Source organism: Podarcis filfolensis (assembly GCF_964270895.1).
Source record: "Podarcis filfolensis genome assembly, chromosome: 14".
NCBI lineage: Eukaryota > Metazoa > Chordata > Lepidosauria > Squamata > Lacertidae > Podarcis > Podarcis filfolensis.
In genome coordinates this window covers 13,424,338-13,447,456 of record NC_139616.1, presented here as the reverse complement: position 1 = coordinate 13,447,456, position 23,119 = coordinate 13,424,338, and the positions used below count along the sequence as shown (strand labels likewise).

Genomic DNA, 23,119 nt, shown 5'->3' with positions numbered 1-23,119 from the left:
AGTCCATGATGCTTAGCATTGAAAAATGCAGGGCTGCTTCGAAGATCAATGCTGGGAAGGAGAAACAGTCCTGGATGATGTCAAGTTTAGGGCAGGCAGGCAGGCTGGCCTTCCTGAAAACAACCTGGTGGGCAAAATGGGGGGGGCTAAGCCTAGCCTGTGGGCCAGAGGTTCTCCATCCCAAGCTACAACAGTAATAGGTAATTTGTTGGCTATTATTTCAAAGATACCTCGATCCTTATAGGGACTATATATGCATGAGTGAAGCTTTGGTGCTTATTCCCCAATTGAATGGGAAACTGTGAATGGCAGGTGGGTTCTGCACACATAGTCCAGCTGCACATACAGAACCCTTTCAGGAAATCATCATCATCAATCTTTATTACGGTCCAGAGACCCAACAAATCGTTACAAAGCAATACACAATTCAAACAGCCTACCTCCAGGTTAAACAAGCATTTTGTTCAGAATATAGGGAAATCAGCAGTAGCAGCAATGAACTGGTTAGGAAGCAGACCAGGATGGGCTGGATTTGTGATTGCTGCATCTTAAGAGAGTTCTGTATCTACAACCTCAACTGCTGAGCAAAACACACAACTGGATCAAGGCTGGTATTATTTTTTATTGTTCAGCAGCTATTCAAATACAGAGCTCTTCATGGTACAAAAGTTCAATATGGACAGCCCTTTTATGGACAAAATGAACAATGTCTCTTTAAAAGCGATTGTGTTTCTCTAGTCAAAATTATGTATCTGCCAAGATTATTAATGAAGTAGAAAGTGCAACAGAGGTAAATACGGCCTTGGAAAACAGCTGGGGGCGTAAATGTGAGTGGTATCCATTCTCAGCACTCTAGACTGAGAGAGGAAAACTTGCTGAAAAGAAGCTGGAATTTATTAAAAAGGTTTTTCAAAAGACTGTTGAGCTATTGTAATGACTGTTTCTTCCAGTGATCATAACTTGCTGCAGGCAAAGCAGTTCATCTTCAAACACCCATCACAAATGAATGCAAGTTTGAAGTGTGTTAGTACAAAGAGCTGCTCCACTTGCATGTGCATAGAGTGAACTATGTAAAATCAACATGCACAAGATGCCTGGTCATTTTCAATTGCATGTACAGCAATATGAGAAACCTATGTACATGCCAAGGATACTGTAGTTGGGTTGAAACCTTCTGTTGCATGAGCATCTCTTTAAAACATGTTTTCTGTAAAACAGTAACCCTCTCAAAAAATAGCAACACATAATGGAAAATCTTGACGAGGAAGCTTGGGTTGTCTAGGGCTGTCAATGTTGATCTTTGGCAATTCCACATCAACATTTAATCCACTGCAGGAGTGTTTCTATGGTCCAGTTCAGATGTACCAGTTTAATAAACCATGACATGAACAAGTGTTTTACCTATGCATTCCTTTATTCCCTCCTCCCTCCTGTCACACTTTCATAATGCAAAATGTCTGGGGTTTGTTAAACCACAGTTTCCTGTTACATCCAAACCAGGAAACTGTGATTTACAAGTGACTGGTTTAACAAATCCCAGAAGTATTTTAATTAATCTTAATTTATCATAACTGTGAAGTATCTCCTCCGTGCTTCCTTAACATTATCTTTTCAACTTTTGCAGCCATCTTATCTTGAATATAGTTACCACATATGCACTAAGAACAAGCATCTCTATACAAAACTGAAATCTATTTTCTGTGTTTTAGGGAGTCGGAGTCCGATTGCGGATCAGCCTCAAGGTAAAATCCAAAAGCGGGCATGAAACTGACTGTGATGATCTATCATACGAAGTAGAGGGGAGGGGGCGCCATTTATAAGAAATCATATTGCGCGTTTGGGTGCTATATTCTTACTGCCCATTATTCACTTATAGCCTGTTCATTGTAAGGTGACAAATGGCGATTAAGTGCAGCGGCATATTAGTGTTACCGAGAAGGTTTAGCTGGAGCTCTGCACATGCCCTGGAATCATGTGTTTATTTTTTGCCTTTGTTGTGAGCAATGAGTGCACCATTGTTGCGAAGTATCAGAGAACTGCAGTAGATCAAGCTAAATATCCTCCCATCAGGTGGCGTCTCAGCAATTTCAGCCAAAGAACCTCTGCATACTAGGTGCAACCCCATTAAACTCCCCACTGTAACAGCAATAAAATGCTTAATTAGTCCCCAGAACCTTTTGCAACTGGCATTCAGAAGCAAAGCACCCATAACAATGGAAGTAGAATGTAGCCATCATGGGTGGTAGCCTGGGCCAGATTTAGGTTTTGTGAGGCCCTAAGCTACTGAAGGTAACTGGGGCCCTTTATATGTGATATTTTAGGGAGCAGGCTAGCAGGCAGGTCCCATTACTTACATCATAGGAGCCTACACAACACAAAACACTGTTGCTGCACGTAGGTTTTATTTTATTTGTTTTTTATCTTATATTTTGGAAATGTAGATCCAGTTTTTTCCCTTTAAATATTTTCGGGGCCCCCAAGAGAGTGGGGCCCTAAGCTATAGCTTGTTTAGTTTACTGTCCAAGTTGGTGGCTATCACTACAATTGTTGGGAGCAAATTCTACAGCTGAACTATGAACTATATGAAGAAGTTACTTTTTTTCACTGGCTGATGGGAGTTGTAGTTCAAGGGCACCACTTTGGAGAGGCTGGTCTTGATAATGGCACTGAAGAAGATCCTACATGTAAAAATGAGAATTTTAAGAAGTGAAAATCCAGAGCCTCCTTGTTTGTAAGATGTTCTTATTCCACATGCAAGGCTATGTCAGACAAACAGAATTTAAAAGATGAGGCATTAAAAAAATTAGAAAACAATAATACAGTCGTACCTTGGATCCCAAACGCCGCAAACCCAGAAGTGAGTGTTCCGGTTTGCAAATGTTCTTTGGAACCCGAACATCCGATGGGGCTTCCACGGCTTCCGATTGGCTGCAGGATCTTCCTGCAGCCAATCAGAGGCACACTTTTGTTACCAAACGTTTTGGAAGTCAAACAGACTTCCAGAACAGATTCTGATCGACTTGCAAGGTACAACTGTAATGAAGGCTGTGAAAACACTGTGCTTTTTTGAAACCTTGAATGCATGCCACAGCAGATAACTTGATCTTGCCTCTTCATGAAATCTCTTTTGTCACTTACACCTTCTGATATCTGAGATGGCATTTGATGGGCTATTAAGTCTGTTTCCAACTGAGCAGTTTTTATAAAGGATCTTCTCCTGAGCTTGATGTTATGATGATGGTCAGTGCCATCTTTCTAGAAAAAGAGGTGCCAGAGCTCACCATGAACCTCTCCCTTGTTCTTTTAGAACAGCAATGGGGCCCACTTGTGAACTGCTGGAGCTGAGCTCTGGTGAACTCCAGCTTGGGGTGGGGGGGACTCTGGTAATGATAGTTAAAACGACTACAGCTTGAGCAATGTGGAAAACTGCCAAATCAAATTTTGGCCCAACTAAAAGGTAAAAAGCTAAAGGACCCCTGGACGGTTAAGTGCAGTCAAAGATGATTATGGGATTGCGATGCTCATCTCGCATTTCAGGCCGAGGGGGCCGGCCTTTGTCCACAGACAGCTTTCCGAGTCATGTGGCCACCATGACTGGTGGAACATAACACCGTGACAGAAACCAGAGCACACAGAAATGCCCTTTACCTTCCTGCCACAGTGGTACCTATTTATCTACTTGCACTGGTGTGCTTTCGAACTGCCAGGTTGGCAGAAGCTGGGACAGAGCAACGGGAGCTCACCCCGTCGCAGGGATTCGAACCACCGACCTTCCGATCAGCAAGCCCAAGAGGCTCAGTGGTTTAGACCACAGCACCACCCACTTCCCAAGTAGCCTAACTAGCCCAGTACTGTCCACGCTGACTTGCAGAGCTCTTGCCAATCAATTGCTATCTAATCATTTTCAGCTGAACTTATCAGGGATATACACCAGAATGCAGGCTCCCCTTGGAAATTAGCCAAACACTTAGTAGTAACGTGAAATGATCCTTGGGGAGGCAATGTTGACGTGTCCTCCTCAGCTTTGTCTGCAGCTCCACCTGCTTCTGGCTCATTGTGGGTGCAGGGATTTAGTGACTTGTGTTTGCCTTTTGTTCAGTGCACTTTCAGCTTGAAAAAGAAGAACCGAAGGAAGTAGAGGTAACACCAAAGAAAAAGGCAGAGGTAGGCAACTGATCCTCGTATCTGCCATATGCATTATAAAATAAAGGTTGCTTTGTTGAGCTGGAAAGGGTTATTTGGTTTGGTGGTTTGGAGAAGGCTGAGCCGTTAAGCAGTTTATATCCCATTAGCTCCCAAATCTTTTTCTTCTGAAATTATTCTGAAGTCACTGAGTAGTATACTTGTATCACTGGCATCCAGGAGAACATTGTTGCACAAAACACCACATAACCAGGCATGGCCAAACTTGGCCCTCCAGCTGTTTTGGGACTACAACTCCCATCATCCCTAGCTAACAGGACCAGTGGTCAGGGATGATGGGAATTGTAGTCCCAAAACAGCTGGAGGGCCCAGTTTGGCCTGGTAACAGTGTTGCAGGATTGATTGCATAGTGCAGTAATGTTGCACTATGAGTTTCCATGATAATGGCCGTGGCCCTGGATTCCTCTGTCATGCAATATTAAAATTCACTTATCCACTTGCTCCAGCAGGCAAGGAACTTTGGTTACAGCCCATTGCCCACAGTCTTTATGCAGCAACCAGAACAGGGAGCAGAACTTTTTACCTGAAAATTTATTAGAGGTTATTAGGAAAAATGTTCTGGATGTCCATTCTTTTCCCCATTTTATTGCCATGTACCGTCATTCATTTACAGTGCACTGTGATCTATGTTAAGGTGCTTTGTAAGATTCTTTTTCCCTTTGTTACAGTCACATTATATTGGAGATGGCCCAGACTTCCAACGTTCACTGTTCAACCTTGGTGGTCAAAGTCCTCTGGTCGTATATTACCTTAAGATGCATGGAATATCTAACACCTTAGCAAACATGCGGGCTTACAGGATTAATCACATTGAAATCTGCAAAGTACCATATCCTTTTTAAAAATAAAAATGTAACTTCAGCTGTATTTATAAAATTGGGATTAATTCGGTTCTTTAAAGGATATTAGGTGGGTGCAGTGCTGAGAATGGAAGAATTTTAAGTTTGCAATTCTGAAGATTTGGTTTTCCTTTTCACCAAGGCGAACTAAGAGCTTGGGATCAGTTGCTGCAACTTCTTTTTCCCATTTGCACCAGACGATATCTGAACTGGGCTGCTAAATCACATCTCAGGATCCAAGTGTCTCTCATCTATAATCTACTGATTTAGAACTGTGTTCCAGAGAACCCTGGGATTCTGATCAGGAAGTTTCTCATTTAGTAATGGCAGACTAGTTACCCGAAAGGCATGTTGCTCACCACAAATGATCTGCAATGTGCAGGGGAGGGGGCTGCAATACACAAATAGTTTTATGGCAGATCTTGGTGTTCCTGAGCAGATGGATCAGTCTGGAATGAGTTTCCTGAAGGCAAAAGGTTTAAAAAACTGTTGCTGCAAACCCTCTGGCAGCATTCTGGTCCTGAGTTTGCCCACTGGCTTATGGTGGAATACATTCCAGTTGTCCAAAACGATGTGTTCCTATACTACATCTGGATTAGACACCGGGATCTTAAGAATGTGCTATTTAGGAACCTGAACTTCAACATGAATTGTAATACTTGAAAATTCCCTGCTATAACCTAGCCAACCTTTAAGAGAGTTTACACACTGGGTTTTGGCTGTAATACTAGTACCAGGTGGAAGGCTGTATCCCTTTCATTTCATATGATTTTAAGGTGCAGTGCCTAGTTATTGTGTTGGCTTCCTTTGGTTAAATTAGGAAGGGTTTTTGGAGATGAGGGTCATTTTAATTAATTTTTGTTCAGTCTTACACACATAAGCATTTCCAACAGGTCTGGGTTTTAGCAGAGTTAACCATTCCCAATCAAGATTAATGCCTGGATTCCCTCAAGCATTTTTTTTAATGATAATTCTTATTGCTCTGCTCTCCCGTGTACCAAAATGTTTCCACAGGAGCAACCTTTCCCCTCAGTGGAAATGTTACAGGATTTGGGGCTTCTTAGTTTAGAGAAAAGGCAAGTGAGAGTCAACATGGTAGAAGTGTATAAAATAGGCATAGTTTGGAGAAAGTGGATGAGAAATGGTTTTCTCCATCTCTTATAATGCTAGGACTCGAGGGCATCATACATTAACAGATTGATATGCTTTATTATGAGTTCTGTAGAATGACTGATTCAGAGACTGATCTGTGATCAGAATGCTACTTTGTTATAGTAATTGTAGGTTGAACACCACCCATCTCATTTCAGAATCTGCTTAGAATTTTCAACTTGTTTTTATTATTGCTTGTTAGCCGCCCTGAGCCCGGCCTTGGCTGGGGAGGGCGGGGTATAAATAAAAAAAATAAAAATTATTATTATTATTATTATTATTATTATTATTATTATTATTATTATTAGAATGCAAGACTTTTTTGTGAGTGTATGTTTTCAGATATCCTCTCCCAGCTTGCATTGTTGGCGCCAACATTTCAGTTTTGCTTTCATCTTTGTTAGTCACAGTAGCTTCCATTTTCCAGTGAGTTTTCAGCCAGTCTTCAGAATTTCATGCTGGACACTCATCAGAGCTCAGAGCTGGGCAAAAAGCCCTTTATAGGTCTGGAGGGAAAGAAGGGGGTCGGTTATAGGTTTGCCCCTGAGAGACAGAGAAGAAAGTTTCCATCTTTTCTTTATCTGCTCCTGTGAGTGTTACTGCTTTCTGGAGATTTAGGTACTAGTCCTTCTGCCTTCTACATCTAAAACTATTGTTACTGGCTTCCAAACACTTTCCAGTGTGTCTGTATCTTTCCTGGATTTTCAGAACTGGACAGCTGAGGTCGCATATTTCACTATGCTTCAAATCTTCAAGTTACATGTATTTGATCTGCCAGTAACCATCATCCTATGTCAGCATCTTCATCAGAATCCAACTTCTAATTGCTACTGGCTTTTAAAAACAAATCCAGCTGAAAAGATATAAATCAACTCTTTTGGAAAGTTTTTGTTGGAGTATCTAAAGGAAAGGCTTTGTAAACATAATCTTCTGTTCTGATTCTGACACTGTTGGTTTTCTTGCAAGGAATTACCTGAGAAGAAAAACTCTCTGAGTTCAGGACTTTTAAAAAATGAGTTTAATCGTAGTGTGACTTTTCTTGGTTTTAACATAAGCCTACCATGATCAAATTCCTCTTGGATAATAGTACATATCTGTGTCAAATCTGTTTTGTGGCTCTTCTCTGCAGCCCTAGATTTATCTTAAGGAAATTTGGTAAATCCTTTCTTGGGGCCTTTATTTATTTTACATACTATTTCCTAGTGTATTTATTTCCCTTGGCTGCTACATCAGCACTGGGAACTGTGTGTGTTTGCATTTGTGATATTTCTTAGATTTTCAGGTAGGTAGCCACGTTGGTCTGACGCAGTCGAAATATATAAAATAAAAATTAAAAAATTGTCCAGTAGCACCTTAGAGACCAACTAAGTTTGTTCTGGGTATAAGCTTTTGTGTGCATGCACACTTCTTCAGATATTTCTTAGTTATTGTGTAGGCCTTCATATGTCCAGTTCTTCCTTCTAATAGTTGACTCAGATGGTAGGTGACAACAGGACTGTAACCAAAATGAGGCCTATGAAAAACAAGATGGAGGCATTAGCGTGCTTTGGAGCCACTTAAAACTTGCAGAGGTATTTTAAAAAAATAAATTTAAGGGCAGGGTGTTGCACACCCCAATAACTATTCCAGTGAAGACTGTCTGTTTAGTAATTATGTAATTTTTCAAAAGAAAAATAGGAAATGGGGGAAGGGGGTAGAATGGTCAGCTGGAAGGGGCATGGCTGGCTGAAACACTGAATAGGGCCATACCTGCTAGTACATGATGGTTTATTGCAACGTGGTGTGAGAGATCTGACTTGTGTTACAGAGCTTCCCGTTAAAACTAAGGTTCCACATGCCTCCAGGCTTTAAATTCAGATTCCCAACTGATTTCACAGAGGAGACCAATGACATGGGAGATGACCCAGTTCCCCATCATCTCTTTCACTCTTTCACCCTGGCGCATTGCTCCGCATACAAGAGCAGTGTTAGAAACTGAGATATGAAAGCTAGGAACTAAATGGCACCTTAAGCCTGGGCTATAGGTGCAACAATGGAATGTCTAGGCACGCATATATATATATATATATATATATATATATATATATATATATATATAACAAGAACACAAAGCTGAAAATGAATGAATTGCAGCTAAAATATTATGTTCATTTTTCATGTGGTCTAGTCCTTTCCCTGCCCACCCTCCTAATATTCTTAAGAGGGTCTCTTCTCCAATCTTCAGAGAGGAGCTGGAAATGGGGAGGCAGAAAAAGGACCTCCTTTCCTTCCGCTCTGAAATCTTAGGCACAGTGCTGCGCCCAGAGCTCAGAAATTGCTGGTGCTAATGGAACTCTCTGTCGCATAATGCGCCTAGAACAATGGAAGTTTTGAACACTGTACACAAGTCCCCTTCTCCCCCACTGGCTTCCTTCACACAGGTAGAGCGGACCTGTAGCTATTGGGGGGTGGGTAGCTAGGATTTTTGTCCCAGGCGAAGCCTCCAGAGGGATGCCATTGAGGCTCCCAGCCACAGTATGTGTGTAGGCAAATGCATTTGTGGGGGTGCCAAATGGGTCTTTGACCCAGGTGAAATAAAACCTAGTTTCGCCCCTGGTAGAGCAGACTGTGCATGCCCAAATAGTAGTGAGAAAGTACAGTGGTACCTCGGGTTACATATGCTTCAGGTTACAGACACTTCAGGTTACAGACTCCGCTAACCCAGAAATAGTACCTTGGGTTAAGAACTTTGCTTCAGGATGAGAACAGAAATCATGCTCCGGCAGCGCAGCAGCAGTGGGAGGCCCCATTAGCTAAAGTGGTGCTTCAGGTTAAGTACAGTTTCAGGTTAAGAACAGACCTCTGGAACGAATTAAGTTCTTAACCTGAGGTACCACTGTACAGTGGTATCTTGGTACTCAAACAGCTTGGCTCCCAAATGCCGCAAACCTGGAAGTAAGTATTCTGGTTTGTGAACGTTTTTCGGAAGCTGAACATCTGATGTGGCTTCCACAGCATCCAATTGAGTGCAGGAAGCTCCTGCAGCCAATTGGAAGCCGCCCCTTGGTTTTCAAACCATTTCAGGAGTCAAACAGACTCGTGGAAAGGATTAGGTTCGAGAACCAAGGTACCACTGTACTGTGGGTTGAGCCCAGAGGAGAAGGTGAGCAGCAGTGGTGGGGAGGAGAAGGAGGAAGAGGTGGATCTTTCTGAGAGCATCTTGCCCAATGGCCACCCCAAACCATGAAAGAAGCAACTGCAGACCTGTCTTCAGCTGTCCAGGGAGAGCTAAGGAGACTTAATGGAGAACGGCTCAGATCAGAAAGAGCTGTGGTGGGAGAGGAGAGGAAAGAGTATGCTAGGGGACACAGAGGAAAGGAGGTTAACTGAATGGGTTGAAAAGAAAATTATTAAATTGTAAGAAAAATGTTTTTTCTATGGTTTACATACTGGCGCATCTCTCTCGGGTTAATAAAAAACGTAAAAGTGGTCCTTGGCGTGGTTTGCGTTATGCACCACTGGTATAAAGAAACGATAATATTTAGGTAGATTGAAGCAATTTTATGCAGACGCTTGTAGTTTCTCCCCCGAGGCTTTGCTTAAAAATGCATCATAATGCTTTGTATATTATTCTTCTGGAAGACAAACAGACCAATCTTGTAGAAGTCTTTCTGCACAGGACCCGCGACATGAATGGGAGTTTTGAAAGAGCACTGTCGGAACATGCGCAGGTGCCTGTCCTATTGGCGTGAACATCGCTGCTTCGGCCACCCCCAGCCATGTTAATGGGAACTGCTGCCCCACAGTCACTGCCTCAAGCATTTCATTGGGACTTTCCTAGGAGAATCTGCAGAATGGGGCATATTTCCTTTTCTTAAAAGGAAAACGTAAATCTGTAATGAAATACTACATTGCCACTCTTTTTTAAAATAATCTTTAGTAGAAATTCTGCCCACGCATGTGCAAATTTTTTCTCTCTAGTTTCCTCGAAGGAAGGAATATTAAGCTCATATTCATGCCAACGTATTCATGCTACCAGCTCTGATTTATACCTCCATATATGGTATAAACGGCCTCGGTCCAGTATACCTGAAGGAGCGTCTCCACCTCCGTCGTTCTGCCCGGACATTGAGGTCCAGTGCCGAGGGCCTTCTGGCGGTTCCCTCGCTGCGAGAAGCCAAGTTACAGGGAACCAGGCAGAGGGCCTTCTCAGTAGTGGCACCCGCCCTGTGGAACGCCCTCCCACCAGATGTCAAAGAGAAAAATAACTACCAAACTTTTAGAAGACATCTGAAGGCAGCCCTGTTTAGGGAAGCTTTTAATGTTTAATAGGTTATTGTATTTTGGTGTTTTGCTGGAAGCCGCCCAGAGTGGCTGGGGAAACCCAGCCAGATGGGCGGGGTATAAATAATAAATTATTATTATTATTTATTATTTATTATTATTATTATTATTATTATTATTATTATTATTATTATTATTATTATTAATTTTAAGATAAACCAGCTCTTTATGTTCCTGTGGAATCCAATAAAAGCAGGCCTCTTCCATATTTTCTGGTTTTATGGGACGCGGGGGGCGCTGTGGTCTAAACCACAGAGCCTAGGACTTGCCAATCAGAAGGTCGGCTGGTCAAATCCCCGCGACGGGGTGAGCTCCCGTTGCTCGGTCCTGGCTCCTGCCAACCTAGCAGTTTGAAAGCATGTCCAAGGGCAAGTAGATAAATAGGTAAATGGGCGGGAAGGTAAATGGCGTTTCCGTGCACTGCTCTGGTTCTCCAGAAGCGGCTTAGTCATGCTGGCCACATGACCTAGAAGCTGTACGCCAGCTTCCTCGGCCAATAAAGCGAGATGAGCGCCGCAACCCCAGAGTCGGCTACAACTGGACCTAATGGTCAGGGGTCCCTTTACCTTTACCTTTATGGGATTATTAAGACAAAGCAGGGGAGGCTAGTCTGTTAGGCCAAAGGTGCCCTGCCCCAACAACCTCATCCAGCCCCCACCTGCCTGCCTTCTTACTTGCAACCAGCCCTGGAATTAGTACTGTCAGCTTCTTCCTCCTTAGTTTCTGTGCTGCCCTTGTAGAATTCTGCAGCGGAGAGCATGGCAACAAACCAGTCCCAGCGGGTGCCAGTCATCACTGGGAGGAAATACTTGCTCAGCTCACTGAGCCCCCACAAAATGATACTATTGTGCCATTTAAAGAAATAAATGCAACACATTGATTTACAACTTGTGTTGGGCTTCATAAAACACCAGATGTCTCTAGAGTGACAGTGGAAAATGTCAACACCAGAGTGACAGTGGAAAATGTCAACACCACCTTCCGTCACAGAACGGCTTTTGGAAAGAAAGAAAAAGGAAACTAACATTTCATTTCAGAGCCAAACAAAATAAACAGGATTATAAATTTATTGGAAAAACGAGCTCTATTCATGAATTATTGGAACAGCAAAATATAATATAGAACCATATGCCTTTTTCTCTCTGCTTTAAGATACCACTCTCAGTATTTTTAGTATTCTCAATATACTTAGCATTTTCAATATTCAATATTTCAGTATTCAATGCTCTCGGTATCTCCGACCTTATAGAAAATCTGGTACTTTTATGCTTGACTCATATCCTTATTTTAACTATTGTATATAAGACCAGGCTGCCACAATTTCTTGATGGTTTCTCTTCTTTGACTGTCTGCTTAACTCATGCTTAATTCACAGGTGTATGTTTGCTTGTTGTAGATTTTGTAGCTTGGCCTTATAAATAAATGTTAACAAGGAAGACAAGCCTGAAAAATCAACATATTTTCCCTTGACTGCAATAACAGCACACCAGCTTCTCCGACATACAGAGATGCTATTGAAGAAAGTAAAAAATTTGCAGAAAAACGGCACAACGATTTTCTTAAGTATTGCATTCATTAAGCAACTGTCTTTACTTTGAAAAAAGCTCTGTGTACAATTGGAGGGTACTTTGGGGACCTCACGTGAGGATGGCATGAATTAGATTTCTTGCCAGGCAGCAAAAAGGCAAAGGCATATTGCACTGCCTTAGTCATTCCCACTATGCGCTCTATGAATTACCGTATTATTCGCTCTATAAGACGCACCAGACCACAAGACGCACCTAGTTTTTGGAGGAGGAAAACAAGAAAAAAAATATTCTGAATCTCAGAAGCCAGAACAGCAAGAGGCATCGCTGCGCAGTGAAAGCAGCGATCCCTCTTGCTGTTCTGGCTTCTGGGATAGCTGCACAGCCTGCATTCGCTCCATAAGACGCACACACATTTCCCCTTACTTTTTAGGAGGGAAAAAGTGAGTCTTATAGAGCAAAAAATACGGTATCTGCCGCTAATGTTCCTAATCTAACCTAAGCAATGTTTTAATGCTAAACTACATATTCAGGAGAAGCAATGAACTTGCACAATAAGCTTGCAGACACCCAGGTACTTTGGTCACTCTTGGCAGTGCAAGTTGTTCATTTTCATATAACGAATAGCAGATGTCTATAGCTGCAATCCTCAATGCTGATCACCCTCCAGAAAATGCTTGTTCAATGGCACTCTTTCAGGGCTACTCAGCAGCAAATGATTTGAGGAATGCTGGGTTTCCAAGCAAACTTACTGGAAAAGCAGAGATAACCTGCTGCATTTCATGTATAAGTCCATATTTGCTTTATATTTGTTTTAAACAGTGGGGTGAGTGAAAGTGTGTGTTCTTATGGATAACATTGCAAGTGTGTCATGCATATGGCTTTGCTTTTCAGTTTTGAACATAAGTGTGCTGATGAACTAGCACATTTACAACACCAGAGGAAAAAAGTTAACAGAACATACAAGAGGTTTGCTTTTAACTATTTTGTTTATGTAGCAAAAGGTTAAGGCTCTCTTATCTTTAGGAATGTAAGTAACATAATGGCCAGGGCCAAATGATTTGGCTCTGACTAGTGGATCTCTAACCTGGAGGTAAGTTCCATTGAATTAAATGGGACTGGCATCTGAGTTAGACATGTATAGATGTGCTGTTAATTATATCTTACTTTTGGGACATGCTACACTACTTAAAAGTGAAGGCAGTTGAGGGATAATGATGATTGATTTTATTATTTGTACCCTATCTGACAGGGTTGCCCCTTAATGTCATCAGCTAGAAATGCATGAGTTCTGTTGTCAAACTCTATATCCTTCTTCATAGGGAACTGAGGGCCAAACTAGATAAGTGCAAAATCAGTTTGCCCACCCAGCCCCTCCCAGATGATGAATGTGTATTTAGTAAATTTGTATACCGCTCACTCATAAAAGAATTTATCTAAGCGGTGAACAACAGACGTTGTTAAGACTGGAGGCAAAATAGGTCTGAAGCTGAATGCTAGCAAGCTGGAAGTGCTATGGACAGGTAGTTCCCAGGCACAGCCATTAAGGAGTCAGCCTATTCTGGATAGAGCAGCACTCCCCCTGCAGGATCAGGGTTGTAGCATGGGAGCACTCCTTCGATTCCAGGCTATTTTTTGGAGGCCCAGGTGGCCTTTGTGATAAGCATCCTAGAATTGTAGAGTTGGAAAGGGACCGCAAGGATCGTCTAGTTCAACCCCCTGCAATGCAGGAATCTTTAAGGAGTGCTTATACACAGCCCTGACCATTCTTGGACTGGGGCAACTTGGCATTAGGGATTCAAATTATAGTGATGCCGTTTTCGACACTGCCTTGCCAATATGCTTGTCCAATATGCACTTTTCTGCTGAGACAGACTGGTGCCAACCAACACACTGCAATGTGCCGTATGTGAGACTACCTTGAAGATGCTCTGGAGTCTGCAGCTAGTACAGAATGTCACTGCCAGGCTGTTACATGGAGACCAAGGCCAATACTTAGAACTCTATACTGGCTCCTTGTTAACCACCAGGCCCAATTCAAGGCGTTAGTTCTGGTCTACAAAGTCCTATATGATTTGAGGCCCAATACTTAGAGGAGCACCTCCAACAATACCTTCCAGCCCAAGTTCTAAGGTCTTCAGGGGAGACCCTGGTGGTGGGGTCAGTGGGCAAGGCCTGGGGGCATGGCATGTGGCAGTCTTTCTCTGTAGTGCCCCCCTCACTAATGGAATCCCCTCCTATCGGAGAGTCGGTTGTCCCTCACACAGTTAACAATTAGGCATCAGCTTAAAACTGCCAGGCCTTTGTTAGCTAGCTGCACACACATTAAGAGGAATAATTTCTTGTCCATTGGGTTGCATCCAACTAAGTTCTACTCACAGTAAACCATTTAAATTAATATATTTGTTAGTTATTTCCATTATTTTCCATGGGTCTACTCTCAGTAGGGCTAATGTTGTATGCAACCCAATGTCTTTGAGGCCTGTTAATGGATGGTTGACAACTGTAATTGTTTTGTGAGATTTTATTTTGTTTTAATATGGTTAGCTATCCTGGGCTTCAGCGGGAAGAAGGCTGGGGTATAAGAACAATAAGTAAGCAAAGAAATGTCCCTTACAAGGTGCAAATGTTTGCTAATGGAGATATGAACTCTGCACCAGCTTCCATAGCCTATTCAATTTCTAAAATGTTCCAAAATAATAATAAAAATAACAACAATGTGGGCCAAAAGTTGAGTGTAGGAGAAATGGAATTTAACACATGAGCTGGCAGAGGTGAATCCTAAATTCCAGATGGTGGCAGACTCGTTTTTATTGGTATGTTGAAAACAGTTGAAGTGTTAGATTATTCACTTCTCCTGATTTATAAGATTCAAGAAGTGTTATGTTCTAGTCATAAAGACAGGCATATATATGGGACATAGTTCACCCTGTAGCACATGAACTTTGAAGAAAGCAGTACATTGTGTTTGCTTGCCCTATATGCTAGAAATTCAGACAGATGAAATGGAATGTCACTTTGGCCAGACTAAAGTAGGAGGGACATTGTGGTTTTCTACAAAAGTGCAGCAGTGACAAGAGGGGCCCCTGGAACACAGAGCTAAATTCTACTGAATCATACTATGTCCTCTATTCTTTTCTTAGGATGTTGGCAACCATCACTAAGAAGCGTACTGAATCAAGGCTGCAAACAGAGAGCTTTATAAGCCAAAGGGTATGTCACTTTTGAGATACCATTTTCAGTTTTTAAGTAAATCTTGTGGCCTGGATAAAGAGTGGAAAACCTACGTAAGTTGGCCAGAAGATTGTGCTTTTCCTACCTGTTCCCTTCAATACCAGTCATACACTCAAGTCTCCCTTCAGCATGCAGTGCAAGAAACAAGTTCAAAATAATTCTCCCTGTTGTTCATCTGGGCAGGCAAAAGGTGAAAGCACCATCTCCAAAGCCCACTCAGCATCTTTGACCCACTTTTGGATTCAGGTCCATCCTCTAGCAACTCCACTGAATTTCTGCAGGACATGAGAGTTCTTCCTTCCCACCAACTTTAAAATGATCAGTAATGTCTGAAGTTATCTATTCAGGTTTTAACTGCCCAGAGATGCAGCAACCTCAATTTAGTATTTCCTGTAGCGTGAAGTCCATCTGCAGCATTTGTTTGGTTTTCTGGGTTCCTCCAGTCAGCTTCTAGTTGTCCCAGTCACAGGGCTGGTAGCTATTGGTAGCCTACAAGTACCACAATGGACTGATCCCCACCCCAAAATGATCAGGCTCAGCTCTCTTCTCCTGCTGCTTTTGCACACTAAAACTCTGACTCATTATGGCTGTAGAAGGTGGGCACCAGCCCCTTCTGTGGGTTTCTCTGGGCATTTAACTGCAAGGCCAGAAGAATTTCACTTGTGTCCAGGGGTGGGTGCCTGTTGCAGGAAATATTTTTTGAGGGTACCCCTTAAGGTGGAAAGGCAAAGTTAGAAATGGCAGGAGAATTTCACTAACTGCCTGGCTCTCGTTCCACTTTCTCTACCCTGAGTGTGTGGGAGAAGGAAGCATGATGGAGCCAGAGGATGCTTCAGCTCTGCTGATGAATCCCACAAAAAGTGTACAAGGTCCATTGCACTGAGCCAGATCCCACCCCCACCCCCATTTCACATGCTAGGTTATTTTCTCCACTTAATTCAACAGTTCATTCTGGTGTTTTGTTTGAACAGGAAACCCCAAAGCCATGCCATTCTACATCCACATCCGCATCTACATCCACATCCACTGTGAGTTCAGCAGCTGAAGACCTCCCTTTGTAAGATACGTGTAACAAAAGCTACCCGATTCATTCTGTGTATTAAGCTTAGTGGCATACTTGATATTAAATACGCCACTATCTTCAAGTCAATAAAGACAGACAGAGCAGCATTTTAAAAATTTCCATCTGATTCATTTCTTTCTCTTACATTAATAGGTTTTGGCAAATAAAGTTTTGTAAAGTCCAGACAAAAATCAGTGTTTTGGATTATCTCTTTTAGAAGCATAATTTCTGTGGGAAAAATACATCACAACAATTAATAGAACTCTTAATTTTATTACAATTATTTTTCAAAATGCATTCTAATAATGGACGTTGCTCATTATAATAAAAAACAAATGATTTGTTTACTGTAGCGTAGGAAGTCCTGCCAACTTCACAGTGCCCCAGATTATTCCTTTAAAAAATTGACATCCTTTAGGACTCCAGAAAAATTGTCGCTCCACCACCAGGGTTGGTAGCAAATAGGTTGTTTCCTCCCAGCGCTAACCTCTGGTTATTGTTTTTATAGTAAGCCTCTTTCACATGTGCTAGGAAACTCTCCAGCTTCTCCACAGGAACCATTGACACAGTGCAGCCACCCCATCCTGCTCCCGTCAGGCGCGACCCAATGGCTCCAAATTGCCTAGAAGAACAAAAAGCAAGTAAACAGATTTTCGAAGCCGTAAGTCAAACGGAGAGTGTGTGTCGCATGCAACATGCCCACTTGAACACAGTGCGCTTAAGTGCCTTGGAATTCATCTCATTTTCAGAAGCTTAGAGTAGGAAGAGGCAACTGTGAACAGGGTGGTGGGGTGCTTAATTCAGTCCTGAAGGGCTTCCCATCTGGTCCCCACCACAACCTAATCATTTGTTATGCCTGCTTCAGCCAGGCAAGCCAATGCACAGGCAGGGGGCTCTTTAACCTCTCCAGCGTGAATATTAAGAGAGGTCACGAATGAACCACATTTGCTCATTCTTCTATGCCTATGTCTTGGAGAACAGATGACTTATATTGCACCGGAAGGGCTCTGGTTGCTGAGGAAAGGTGTATCAAAGACAGTGAGCACAGCCAGCAGGCCTTTATTAAATTAAACCTATTACCCCCGTTAAAGCTTTGTTGCCGACCAGATGCTTAAAAGTTCCTGTCTGCATAGAAGGCAAAGTTATTCACAATCACTTTTTTCAGGCATTATTTTTCTGCTCAGTTTTTGGATTAATTTATTTATCATTTTCAAATACATCCATCCTTTGTAGTGTTTTAGAGCATTTATATAAGTAAGCACTGAGGGGGAAGCCAAAGAAAGATGTCATTTTGTTTACCAGCATTCATCAGCAAAGATCCTTTAGTTTATGCCCAGTTAGTATTCATAATATAAATTTCCAAATCTGGTAAAGTCCAGATGCCAAACAGTTCTGCTCATCAGGATGAGGCACCTCACGCTTTTCAAGATTCAGCTGCTCCTTCCATTTATAGCAACAGGCAGGAAAAGGGAATGTTGTGTCATTTAGAGAATATCCAAACATTTTAATCACTCAGCGTTTAATCACTTTAATCACTCAGCCAATGCAATTCTGGGCTGCATCAATAGGAGTATAGCATCTAGAACAAGGGAAGTAATAGTGCCACTGTATTCTGCTCTGGTCAGACCTCACCTGGAGTACTGTGTCCAGTTCTGGGCACCACAGTTCAAGAAGGACACTGACAAACTGGAACGTGTCCAGAGGAGGGCAACCAAAATGGTCAAAGGCCTGGAAACGATGCCTTATGAGGAACGGCTAAGGGAGCTGGGCATGTTTAGCCTGGAGAAGAGGAGGTTAAGGGGTGATATGATAGCCATGTTCAAATATATAAAAGGATGTCACATAGAGGAGGGAGAAAAGTTGTTTTCTGCTGCTCCAGAGAAGCGGACACGGAGCAATGGATCCAAACTACAAGAAAGAAGATTCCACCTAAACATTAGGAAGAACTTCCTGACAGTAAGAGCTGTTCGACAGTGGAATTTGCTGCCAAGGAGTGTGATGGAGTCTCCTTCTTTGGAGGTCTTTAAGCAGAGGCTTGACAACCATATGTCAGGAGTGCTCTGATGGTGTTTCCTGCTTGGCAGGGGGTTGGACTCGATGGCCCTTGTGGTCTCTTCCAACTCTATGATTCTATGATTCTAGGGGTTGTTGTTGTTGTTAAAAATGCATACTATGTATTTGCTATCTAAAACAATGCTGAGATTGGCCCAGTCAAGGTTTTGGCTTGCCTTTGTTAAGCATGGTAAATTGATATTCCAAAAGGGGAATGACGCTTGTTCGAATAATAGTTGCATTATTATATAAAGAACCCCAGAACCTGGGGAGGTGTGTTACTGCAGTTTGCAGCTGGTGTTTAGCAAGGTGATTTGGAGCAAAGGCTCAGTGTTGTTAACCCATTCCCATCTTCATTCTTGACCAGGGAAAATGATGATGGGACTTAAGAGTTGGGTTAAAGTGAAACTCATGCATTAGTCCCAGGCTGAACAAGGCCACAAAGGTGGCTGGCCAACCAGAGTAAGAGTTCACAGGAGAGTTGCCCTTCTCAGTGCCAGAGACTGAGCTGTTTTGTCTCCTCCATCTAGCAATTTGACTGTAATTTGAAGTAATTCCTCTTGACTTAGAGCAGTGCTGTTGAGCTCAGAAGAAAAATTTCTTTTAAGGTGGTATTTCCAAGAAGTCTTCCTTTATTAATAACTCCTCCACCTTTTTTTCCAAGTAATGGGCAAAATGACAGAAGGTTTCAACCATCTAACATAAAACTCAAAATCTATTCTGTGGATTGTTAAAAAATGTAGCGCTGACCAATTAGTGGCTAAGCATTTTGGCACTCCAAACCCTCACCATTATGAACCTTTCTTAAAAAAAAATATGGCAGGAACTCTTTAGGAAAACCCAAATATGCTGGCAAACCCAAAAACATCTGTATATGCAGATTTTGCTTCACAGTTCAAAACCTTGTAAGAGATGCAAATCTGATAGACACAAGCAAAGCTGTGGCACATGGTTTTAGAAAGGATTTTTAAACCTATGCATAGCAGCTGGCTACGATTGTGTATAAAAGCCATTTAATATATGCAACTGCTACCCATTACCATAACCATATCAAGCAAATGTTTTTGTTAGTCAGCTTTTTAAATCAATGACAGGCAATAAAAGGCCAGGGGGGAAATATCGGTCATCAGTGGAACAATCCAGGATGAAATACAACAATTACTTAAATAAACTATCTTCTGAATGAGACAAGAGCAAAATGAATCAACGTGTTCTTAGTTGCATGCAATTCGTTTCCTGTCATAAATCTCCTTGACCAGTTTAATTATGGCTGCCAAAATTGGTATCACTCTTACTTCAGTGAAATCTTAATAACCACACAGTTCATATTGGCACTTACTCATCTCCATCAGTTTCTGTGTTGCTTAATGTGTATCTTATAAAACATGGGATTTATATGGTTGTGGCCATTCTTCATTTTTATTCAGCTTCCCGGTTTGTCATAGAGCAAGAATCCCATTTCAATTCAGACATCACACCGAACTATTATTCACACTTACCATACCACAGTTTGAGCTACCAAATGTACATGGAAACATTGATTTCGACCATCTTCCTGCTTTCATTTTTTATCTGCTCAGCACACCTACTGCTATAGTTCCTCAGCTTCCACAAGCAGCTTCAACAGCTGCAATCCAGACGTAACACAAACCATAGGTGACACAAGCCATGATTTACAAATTCACCTCAAATCTCCATTTCTGGTTGAAGTTTCCTGACTGGTTGTAAAACATTTGTCAATTCAAACAATATGCCAAACCATAGTTAGGTTTCCTTAACCATGCTTTGGCACAAGGCCTGAATTTATTCTCGCTGTACAGCAGTGGTAGCTAACCTATGGTCCTCCAAATGTTAGACTACAACTTCCGTCATCCCTGACTGCTGACTGCAGGTGACTGAAGTTGGGATTCCAAAAACATCTGGAGGATCACAGATTGGCCACCCATGTCATATGACTATAACAAAGACAGCTTAGATACATAATTGCTTTCTATGACTTGGGGTTTCTCAAGCTTAAAACATCCCTGTGGTTAGTCTCAGCACTAAGTGATGTGAGAGACAGAGGCAGACATGTAGCAAACTCGGCCCTCCAGATGCTTTGGCCTACAACTCCCATGATTCCTAGCTAGCAGGACCAGTGGTCAGGGATGATGGGAACTGTAGTCTCAAAACATCTGGAAGGCCGAGTTTGAGGAAGCCTGGTTTAGGGGGTAAGGAGATTCTAAAAGGATGAGGAAGGTCTTCAATCTGGGATTTAAAGGAAAGTAGAGATTGCACCAGATTATTGGGACCTACCTGCATAAGTGGTTGGGCTGCCCCAAGGTAAAACAGTTCTAGACAAAATTATTTTCTGAGATCTCACTGATAACTGGACAAACAATTCATCCTTTGTCTGGCTCTTTTGAATTTGTTTGTAGATTTGGATCAAGACCTGAATAACAAGGAAATGATTTTGCATCTTTTGACAGTGAGACAGGCCACAATTGCCAAATGGTGGAAAACCTTTTATCTCAATAATCTAGGCTATTGATATTCCCAGACTTGGCAAATCACCACTTTTGAAATATCTCACATGAGCTAAAAGTGGCCACGGGCCAAATTGAGAGATCACTTCATAGCCATTTGGTCCAATTTTATTTTATATAGTAATACAGCATCTGCTTTAGACCTTGGAGCTTTTCCCTTTGGTATGTTTTATTACTGACCCAGTAAATCACATAGCTATATTCTCTTGCATAACAGCCTGCTTATAAACATGGCAAAGGAGACAGAGAATGGGTGTTGCTGGAGAGACACATATAATAAATAAGCAGAAAAAGGTGCTCTTTGAACTTCAGGACACAGTTGGCTGACAAACATTTTGGCAAATATTTCCCTTAAGAGACAATTCTTAAGGACACTGCAGGCCACTGCTATAAGTATGACAATAGAAATATATTTGCTCAACTGAGTGTCAGCTTTTTATATTATTAAATGCAAAGAAACAAGCCACCGATTGCCAACTGAAGACTTTCAGTGAAACTCACTTCTGGGAACCATCTGCACTTTAAAAACACACAGACTGCAGTCGAGTACACAGCTATGAAGAAGGAGAAGGAGAAGGAGAAGGAGAAGAAGAAGAGTTTGGATTTGATATCCCGCCTTTCACTCCCTTTAAGGAGTCTCAAAGCGGCTAACATTCTCCTTTCCCTTCCTCCCCCACAACAAACACTCTGTGAGGTGAGTGAGGCTGAGAGACTTCAGAGAAGTGTGACTGGCCCAAGGTCACCCAGCAGCTGCATGTGGAGGAGCGGAGACGCAAACCTGGTTCCCCAGATTACGAGACTACCACTCTTAACCACTACACCACACTGGCTCTCGAATGAATATCTGAGTCTCGCTGATGTTTGGTCCATTCTAACAATATGGTTCTATAAATGTGCTAGGTTGAGGCTTTAATGCCTAGGCTGCAATCCTTGTAGCATTCCATTAGCATCACTGCCACAAAATCAGCCTAGAGCAGGGAACTGTAGAATAATCTGTATGGTGAGCTGGTTTGAAAGCAATCACTGTATCTAGGTTCTACATTACTGTATCAAGTGTCCCTGCACTCTTTGAGGATACAGAAATAATGTCTCTTCCACAAACTTTGCCAGCACTTCAAGTCAGGAACCCCCCAGGGCCTCACACTCTTATAGCATAGCCTAAGAAGGATAATAACCTTCACTTAGCTACTTAGTGCACCAAACCACCAGCACATTCTGCCAAACACTTGTGGCATGACAACCATACAATATGGCCATAATGAAATAGTTTAGATTCTTTCTGGAGTGCTGAGTTTCAGACTGGCCCAAGACAGCCTCAGCATATTAGATCAAACTATTACCAACTAGCTGTACACAGTTACACATGAAAAAGTGTTAGATGAAGCTGGGCAGCAGATGCCATAAAATTCATTGTATTCTCTTAAATTAACAAAATGTACCAACCACTTCTCTTCTATCATGGAAAGAGCAGCTGATTGTTTGCGAGAGCTAGTTTTGGTTTCAGCAAATGCTATTTAAAAACCTCTCTGGAGGGTTGCTACTGGATGATCCACAGTAAAGGAGCTTTGTCCTACTATGAATTTGTGTAGCACCTAATGTGAAAGTGTTTTGATCTTGCTTGAGACAATAAAGGGAAGGAGCAAAAATAAAAAAGTAAACAAACTTTTTTCCTAGGTTGGGAAAGTCAGGAGCTGTAAATACAAGTATGTTACTCTTGTATTTGGGGAACAGCCACTGCTGAGTCGTAGAACACATGCTATCCATGCAAAAGGTCACCAGTATATCCAGGCTGGGCTGGAAAAGGCTCCTCTCTGAAACCTTGGCACTCTGGTCCAGATTTAAATTGTGCTTTAGACCCCAAATATCTAAAAAAGTAGAGGCAAGTGTCCCTTATTTGCTGCTTTCTGTGAACTCTGACATGTGGTTCCCCATCCAATTTGAAACCATACTGGATCCTGCTTAGCTTTGCAAATGTGCTTGCAGTTTTATTGCTGCACCAAAGCCCTAGGGCAGAGCTGGTAAACCAGCAGCCCTCCAGATGTTGAACTCCAACTCCCATCATCCGCAGCCAGCAGCATAGTCGAAGATGATGGGTGATGTAGCTCAGCAATGTTTGGCGAGTCATGGGTTCCCCACCCTTGTCCTAGAGTACCGGTAACGGTTTTAAAAAACAGCTTAATGTTATGGTGCACATTCACTGCA

The 23,119-nt window shown here is 42.1% G+C and overlaps 2 protein-coding genes across 8 annotated transcripts in view; one reads left to right on the top strand and one right to left on the bottom strand.

Moving 5' to 3' along the window:
- The window catches only part of FAM227B (family with sequence similarity 227 member B), a 106,893-nt gene extending 90,437 nt beyond the window's left edge, over positions 1-16,456 (top strand). For all 4 annotated transcript variants that reach the window (XM_083586672.1, XM_083586673.1, XM_083586674.1 and 1 more), the window contains exons 11-17: positions 1,710-1,742; positions 4,100-4,164; positions 4,872-5,033; positions 12,004-12,080; positions 12,938-13,012; positions 15,187-15,256; positions 16,249-16,456. In XM_083586672.1, the coding sequence (XP_083442798.1) occupies positions 1,710-1,742; positions 4,100-4,164; positions 4,872-5,033; positions 12,004-12,080; positions 12,938-13,012; positions 15,187-15,256; positions 16,249-16,338 (572 nt within the window). In that variant the 3' untranslated portion in view covers positions 16,339-16,456. The remainder of the gene's footprint in view (positions 1-1,709; positions 1,743-4,099; positions 4,165-4,871; positions 5,034-12,003; positions 12,081-12,937; positions 13,013-15,186; positions 15,257-16,248) is intronic.
- Positions 16,457-16,593: 137 nt separating this feature from the next.
- Positions 16,594-23,119, bottom strand: part of GALK2 (galactokinase 2) — an 83,402-nt gene continuing 76,876 nt past the window's right edge. For 3 of the 4 annotated variants that reach the window (XM_083586784.1, XM_083586785.1, XM_083586783.1), the window contains one exon: positions 16,594-16,962. In XM_083586784.1, the coding sequence (XP_083442910.1) occupies positions 16,755-16,962 (208 nt within the window). In that variant the 3' untranslated portion in view covers positions 16,594-16,754. Of the gene's footprint in view, positions 16,963-20,687; positions 20,824-23,119 lie in introns of all 4 variants that reach the window. The other variant, XR_014541675.1, reaches the window with a different exon arrangement.